Source organism: Physeter macrocephalus, chromosome 10 (genome assembly GCF_002837175.3).
Source record: "Physeter macrocephalus isolate SW-GA chromosome 10, ASM283717v5, whole genome shotgun sequence".
Classification (NCBI taxonomy): Eukaryota; Metazoa; Chordata; class Mammalia; order Artiodactyla; family Physeteridae; genus Physeter; species Physeter macrocephalus.
Genome location: NC_041223.1, coordinates 53,917,285 through 53,925,254, shown reverse-complemented (window position 1 = coordinate 53,925,254; position 7,970 = coordinate 53,917,285). Strand labels below are relative to the sequence as shown.

The 7,970-nt window shown below is 38.3% G+C and overlaps 1 protein-coding gene across 3 annotated transcripts in view; it reads right to left on the bottom strand.

Annotated features, from left to right (window-relative positions):
- RTN4IP1 (reticulon 4 interacting protein 1) overlaps nucleotides 1–7,970 on the bottom strand; it is a 57,019-nt gene that overhangs the window by 21,579 nt on the left and 27,470 nt on the right. For 2 of the 3 annotated variants that reach the window (XM_055087596.1, XM_055087597.1), the window contains exon 5: nucleotides 7,012–7,060. The exons of the other annotated variant lie outside the window; for it this stretch is intronic. In XM_055087596.1, the coding sequence (XP_054943571.1) occupies nucleotides 7,012–7,060 (49 nt within the window). The remainder of the gene's footprint in view (nucleotides 1–7,011; nucleotides 7,061–7,970) is intronic. 3 annotated transcript variants of the gene reach the window in all.

Genomic DNA, 7,970 nt, shown 5'->3' with positions numbered 1-7,970 from the left:
CGTCCGGAGCCTGTGCTCCGCAACGGGAGAGGCCACAACAGTGAGAGGCCCGCGTACCGAAAAAAAAAAAAAAAAAAAAAAAAAAAAGTCTCTTAATAATTGAATTTTACTTACATGTCACATGCTCTTTTTTAAAAAAAAATAACGCTACTTCTTTTTCTTAAAAAATAAACCCGGTGTATAAAGCAGAAACTAACACACCATTGTAAAGCAATTATACTCCAATAAAGATGTTAAAAAAAAAAAAAAAAAAAAAGAATCGGTCCCAAAAGGGAAATGTGAAGGCAGTACTATGGAGAAACTTCCTCTACTTAACCACTTGACTCAATTCTAGATCATAAAGACCAAGTTTGACTTTAATTATCTTTCTTTCCAAGTCCCTTTCATTATATCTTCTGTCAGCCTTGGTTTCCTCATTTGTGAAATAAGAACAGTAATGCCCACCTTATAGTTTTGTCAGAGGATTAGACATTAAAATAATTAAATGCACCAGGATATTGTATCTAGCATCTAGTATGTACTCAATAAACCTACTTTCCTCCCCTTGTAAAACAAACAAAAAAAAAAAAAAAAAAAAAAAAAAAAGTCTCTTAATAATTGAATTTTACTTACATGTCACATGCTCTTTTTTAAAAAAAAATAACGCTACTTCTTTTTCTTAAAAAATAAACCCGGTGTATAAAGCAGAAACTAACACACCATTGTAAAGCAATTATACTCCAATAAAGATGTTAAAAAAAAAAAAAAAAAAAAAGAATCGGTCCCAAAAGGGAAATGTGAAGGCAGTACTATGGAGAAACTTCCTCTACTTAACCACTTGACTCAATTCTAGATCATAAAGACCAAGTTTGACTTTAATTATCTTTCTTTCCAAGTCCCTTTCATTATATCTTCTGTCAGCCTTGGTTTCCTCATTTGTGAAATAAGAACAGTAATGCCCACCTTATAGTTTTGTCAGAGGATTAGACATTAAAATAATTAAATGCACCAGGATATTGTATCTAGCATCTAGTATGTACTCAATAAACCTACTTTCCTCCCCTTGTAAAACAAACAAACAACAAACAAAAAACCTGGTGGTGCAGCAGTTAAGAATCCTCCTGCCAATGCAGGGGACACGGGTTCAAGCCCTGGTCTGGGAAGATCCCACATGCCGCGGAGCAACTAAGCCCACGAGCCACAACTACTGAGCCCACAGACCACAACTACTGAAGCCCACGCACCCTAGAGCCCGTGCTCTGCAACAAGAGAAGCCACCGCAATGAGAAGCCCGCGCATTGCAACGAAGAGTAGCCCCAGCTCGCCGCAACCAGAGAGAGCCTGCATGCAGCAATGAAGACTCAACACAGCCAAAAACAAAAATGTCCCAAGGTTTTTTGGTTGTTTCTCCTTTTTCTTTAAGTGCCAGTAATTTTACTAGAGTTCCCCTGGATATTGCTCATGCTGGGTCCATGTTCTTAGATAAGTACTTTGGTTATTTAATATGTAATTTCAAATCATTTAACTTCAGGAAAGCAGGGAAGTTTCTTGAATTACTGATTTTAGTATTTGCTCTATCCCCTTGTTTCGGTTTTCTTCTTCAGAAACTCCTATTATCCATATAGCAATCTTCGTTCTGGTCTTCAATATTTGACACTTTCTCTGAATCTGTTTTTATCTTTTTTTCTTTTGTAATTTACAATTTTTCCTGTTTACACGTTCTGTTTCTATCAGGCCAGCATTATGTGTTGTGTTTGTTATTGAGTTCCTTCTAGTTTAGTCTTCATTGCTAAATAATTTTTTTTTTACTTTTTATCTGAGTTTTCCAATTATGAATTATTTCGTTCTTTCATGCTATCGTATTTTTTTAAGATATATTAATTTATTTTTAATTTATTTTATTTATTTATTTTTGGCTGCATTGGGTCTTTGTTGCTGCACAGGCTTTCTCTAGTTGCGACGAGCGGGGGCTACTCTTCATTGCCGTGCGCAGGCTTCTCATTGCGGTGGCTTCTCTTGTTGTGGAGCACGGCCTCTAGTCGCGCATGCTTCAGTAGTTGTGGCACACGGACTCAGTAGCTGTGGCTCGCGGGCTCTCGAGCGCAGGCTCAGTAGTTGTGGCACACGGGCTTAGTTGTTCTGTGGCATATGGGATCTTCCTGGACCAGGGCTCGAAACTTCTTAACCACTGCGCCACCAGGGAAGCCCTCTATCGTATTTTTAATCTTTTTTTTTAGCTTGTTTTTGAAATTGCAGGTTTCATTGTGATGTTTTCCAATGTGTTTTCATTGTCTGTAGATATGTTATTCTACCTTGATATTTATCTATTACTCAACTGTTTAATCTTATTAAAATATGTTCATTGTGAAACATAACATACAGAGAAAAGTGAATGGAATATAAATGTACAGCTTAACAAATTATTATAAAGCAAATACTATTTTAAGCATCACTCAAGATTAAGAACTAGAACATCTCCTCACCTCCCCCTCCCAGTCAAAACCCCCCCTCACTCCCTTAGAAGTAATAACAACTATCAGGACTTTTACATGAGCCTCCCCTCACCTTTTTGTAAAGAGATTTACTATCTAGATAAGCAGCCTTAAACACTATTGTATAGTTTCACCTGTTCCTGAGTGTCATTAAATGGAACCATATAAGGTGTACTCTTGTTTCTGACTTCTTCCTACTTGTAAGATTCATCTACTTCATTGCACACAACTATAGTTTGTTTCCATGGCTGTGTAATGTTCCATTGTAAAAATATACTGCAATTTATTTCCCCATTTTACTGCTGATGTCCATTTGAGTAGTTGTTTCCAGCTGGGGGATAATACATGTAATTCTGGTACATATCTTTTGGTGAAACATGCATGTACCGTTGACCCTCTGTATCCAAGAACTCCACATTGTTGAATTCAACCAACCAACCAGGGATTGAAAATATTTGGGAAAAAAATTTGAGAAAGTTCCGAAAAGCAAAACCTGAATTAACAGTATACTTGCAACTATTTACAAAGCATTTACATTGTGTTTAGGTATTACAAGTAATCTAAAGAATATTTAAATTATACAGGAGGATGTGTGTAGGTTATATACAGATACTATGCCATTTTATATAAGGAACTTGAGCACCCGTGGGTTTTGGTAGCCAAGGGGATCCTGGAACCAATCTGAGGTTGGTTCTGAGGTTGGTATACTGAGGGATGACCATATTCCTATCTACAGAGTACATTCATAAAATTGTTAGGTTGTCATAGAGCAATTTATATTCAGAGTTACTAGATGGTACCACATTATTTTCCAAACTGGTTGTACCAATTACACTCTAATCAGCAGGGTATGATATTTCTCTTTTTCTCCCTCCCTTCCTCCCTCTTTTCCTTTCTTCCATTTACTTATTCATTAACCCACATTTACTGACAATCTGTGGATTAGGCCCTGGGTATCTGTCTTAGTCCATTTGGGCTGCTATAACAACATACCACGGACTGGGTACTTTATAAACAACAGAAACGTATTTCTCACAGTTCTGGAGGCTGGGAGTCTGAGATCAAGGTGTCAACACCTTGATGTGTTCAGAGCCCTCTTCCTGGTTCATAGCCAGTACCTTCTCTGTGTCCTCACATGGTAGAAGGGCTAAGAAGCTCTGCTGGGCCTCTTTCATAAGGGCATTAATCTCATGCACGAATGCTCTGCCCTCATGACCTAATCACTTCCCAAAGTCCCCAATACTATCGCTTTGGGCATCAGGACATCAACATATGAATTTTGGAGGGACACAAACATTCAGACCATAGTAGTATCTAATGGTGAATTAGAAAGAAGTCAAGGTGTGAATCTCCTGGGAGTCCTTTCCCCTCTCTCCCAATTCAGTGAGCAGGTGAATGAGAAACTCCAGCACTATCCTGGTCCTCAAAAGGTCTGAGGCGGGGTCTGGGGAGGAGGATAGCACCCAAATTCTCCCTCCTGTAAAGCCATGTGGCAGAGCCTCTGGGTGCGCTCACTAGCCCCTACTGGGGAAAGGGCCTCTCCCCTCATCCTGAGGGAGGCTTAATCAAGCCTGCTCTCCCAGCAGCCGGCCAGCTAAACTTGTGACCACAATGGGAGCAGCCACTAGGTGCCATCCTGTTCCTAGAGGCTTGGGGCACTTTGCTTTGTTTGTTTTGTTTGAGGTAAAATTTACACAAAATTCATAATTTTAACAATTTTAAAGTGTATAATTCAGTGGCTTTTAGTACAATGTTGTGCAGCTATCACCACTATCTAATTCCAGAACATCTTCCTTACCCCAAACATAAACCCACACCCATCAAGCAATCACTTCCCATTCCCTGTTCCCCCAGCCCCTGGCAACCACTAATCTGCTTTCTGTCTCTATGGATTTGCCTCTTCTGGACATGACATAAATGGAATCATACAAAAATGTGACCTTTTTTGTCTGAATTCTTTCACTTAGCATAATGTTTTGAAGGTTTATCCATGTTGTATTATGTATCAGAATTTCACTCCTTTTGATGGCTAAATAACATTCCATTCTGTATATATACCACATTTTGTTTTTCTATTCATCAGTTGATACCCATTAGGGTTGCTGCCATTTCTTTGTCCATTATGAATATTGATGCTCCTATGAACATTTGTATATAAGTTTTTGTTTGAACATAGGTTTTCATTTCTCTCGGATATATACCTAGAAATGGAATTGTTGGGTCATAGGGTAATTCTATGTTCAACATAGAAATAAGAATTTTAAGAAACTGCCAAATTTTTTCCCACTGTAGCTGCACCATTTTACATTCCCACTAGCAATATATGAGGGTTTCCATTTCTCTACATCCTTGCCAACACTGTTATTTTCCATTTTTTTAATAGCCATCCTAGTAGGTGTGAAGTGATATCTCATTGTGTTTTTTTTTAATTGAAGTGTAGTTGATTAACAATATTGTGTTAATTTCAGGTATTCAGGGTTTTTTTGCATATTATATTCCATTATAAGTTATTAGAAGATATTGGGTATAATTCCCTGTGCTACACAGTAAATCCTTGTTGCTTACCTATTTTATGGAGTAGTTTGTATCTATTAATCCCATACTCCTAATTTGTCCCTTCCCCCTCTCCCCTTTGGTAACCATATGTTTGTTTTCTATGTCTGTGAGTCTGTTTCTCTTTTGTATATAGATTCATCTGTATTACTTTTTTTTAGATTCCACATATAAGTGATACCATATAGTATTTATCTTTCTCTGACTTATTTCACAAAGCATAATATTCTCTAGGTCCATCCATGTTGCTACAGATGCAATATTTCATATTTTATGGCTGAGTAATATTGCTTTGTGTATACATATACACATACATACATACACACACACACACACACACACACACATCTCCTTAAGCCAATCATTCAACTGCAGCTTTGATTTGCATTTCCCTAATGACTAATGATGTTGAACATCTTTCCATTGACTTACTGCCCATTTTTATATCTTCTTTGAAGAAATGTCTATTCAAGTCCTTTGTTGATTTTTTAACTGGTTTGTCTTTTTGTTGTTGAGTTGTGAGAGTTCTTTACATATTCTGGATACCATACCTTTATTAGATAAGTGATTTGTAAATATCTGCTCCCATTCTGTGTGTTGTCTTTTTACTTTCTTGATAGTATCCTTTGATGCACAAAAGTTTTGAATTTAATGAAGTCCAATTCATCTAATTTCTTCTTCTCTTGCTTGTGCTTTTGGTGTCATCTCTAAGAATCTATTGCCAAATCCAATGTATGAAGATTTACTCCTATGTTTCCTTCTAAGAGTTTTATGGTTTTAGCTCTTACATTTAGGTCTTTAAACAAGTTTGAATTAGTTTTCACATATGACGTGAGGTAGAGGTCCAACTTCATCCTTTTGCATGTGCACCTAGTTGCTCCAGTACCATTCACTGAAAAGACTATTCTTTCCCCTGTTTAATGGTCTTGCCACCCAGGTCAAAAATCAATTGGCCACTGGGACTTCCCTGGTGGTCCAGTGGTTAAGAATCTGTGCTTCCACTGCAGGGGGGCACGGGTTGGATCCCTGGTTGGGGAACTAAGATCCTACATGCTGCATGGTGTGGCCAAAAATAAAATAAAATAAACCTTTAAAAAGTAAATCAACTGACCATAGGTTTATTTCTGGATGCTCTATTCTGTTCCATTGATCTATATATCCATCTTTATGCCAGTACCACTGTTTTGATTACTGTAGTTTTGTAAGTAAGTTTTAAATTAGAGAAGTGTGAGTCCTCCAATTTTGTTCATGTTCAAGATTGTTTGGCAATTTGGGGTCCCTTGCAATTCCATATGCATTTTAGGTTCAGCTTGCCCATTTATGCAAACAAAAGGCAGCTGTCATTTTGATAAAAACTGCACTGAATCTGTAGATCACTTTGGGGGAGTACTGTCTTTTTTTTTTTTTTTTTTTTTTGCGGTACGCAGGCCTCTCACTGTTGTGGCCTCTCCCGTTGTGAAGCACAGGCTCTGGACGCACAGGCTCAGCAGCCATGGCTCACAGGCCCAGCCGCTCCGCGGCGTGTGGGATCCTCCCGTACCGGGGCACGAACCTGTGTCCCCCGCATCGGCAGGCAGACCCTCAACCACTCAACCACTGCGCTACCAGGGAAGCCCCACTTTGGGGGTGTACTGTCATTTTTATACAGTATTTTGGCTATTGCATTTCCATATATATTTTAGAACCAGCTTATCAATTTCTACAGAATTGCAAACTTCCATCCACTTTCACTGCCCATGGTCTTCCTCCTTAAAAGCTTTCCTACATTTGTTATATAGGACAGCCACAAACTCACTCATATATTAAACCACTGGAAAGGTTAACACTTCCTTTTACATTAGAAAATTTCCTTCTTAGAAGAGCAAGCTGAAATCACAATGAATGTAATTTCTCTCACCTTTCAAGGAAAAATAGTTCACAATATATAAATTTATAAATTCATGAAAATAATAATCTTCCTATCCACAAGATAAAGAAATTGTCTTACCTGTATAGCAAAAGTACCAACTCCGCCTGAAGCACCCAAGATTAAAACACTGCAATGCAAAAAAACTATAACTAATGAAAATATTAAGCCAACATAACTGGATAAACAAACAAGACATTTTCAACATGTAACTGACTCAAGATAATCCCCAAAGCAAACAAAATCATTCACCTTCCCAAGATTCTACTACACAAGGATTTTTTAGGTTCACCAAGAACCTATAAGTGCTTAAAGTTAGACATACTATGAACTCTTTGCCAAGAATACAATATACCAAAAATACCAATGATTTGTATTTTTTAAAGTAGCTCAGATGCTTCTTGGTAACATCTGTCTTACAATTTTTCTAGGCTTAAATTACCATAGCTTTCTCTATAAGAGGGAGCTTTGGGATCCTTTGTAGTGTGTTACAGTATATTCAGTTGCTCTCTAAGAAAAATCACGTTCCTGACCACATTCTTGCCAAAGTGGAATAAACGTCTTTTGTTCAGACATGTCCCATCACGCTCACCAGCTTTCATAAACGGAAACCAATCTTATCTTCAATTTGGCTTCTTGTTAAGCAGATGAATCTGTTCTATCAGCACAAACATGCTTGTGCTCCAGGTTTTTACCATGTTTCCTTACTGTATATGTAGTCTTCCTGCCACTCTAGACCAAGGATGTGCAGCCTGGAGTTTGTGGATGAGTGCTGGTGAGAGCTGTGAGGGTGTGAACCCTGTGAAATTGTGAACTGACTGAAATAACATGCAAAATTTGGTGAGATCATGCATATCCAGACTTATCATCCATTTCCCAAAGAAGGCATGATTCAAAAGAAAATCCCTAGTCAAGAATCACTGCTTTGGGGCTTCTGGTGGCACAGTGGTTGAGAGTCCGCCTGCCGATGCGGGGGACGCGGGTTTGTGGCCCGGTCCAGGAAGATCCCACATGCCGTGAGCCATGCCGTGAGCCATGCC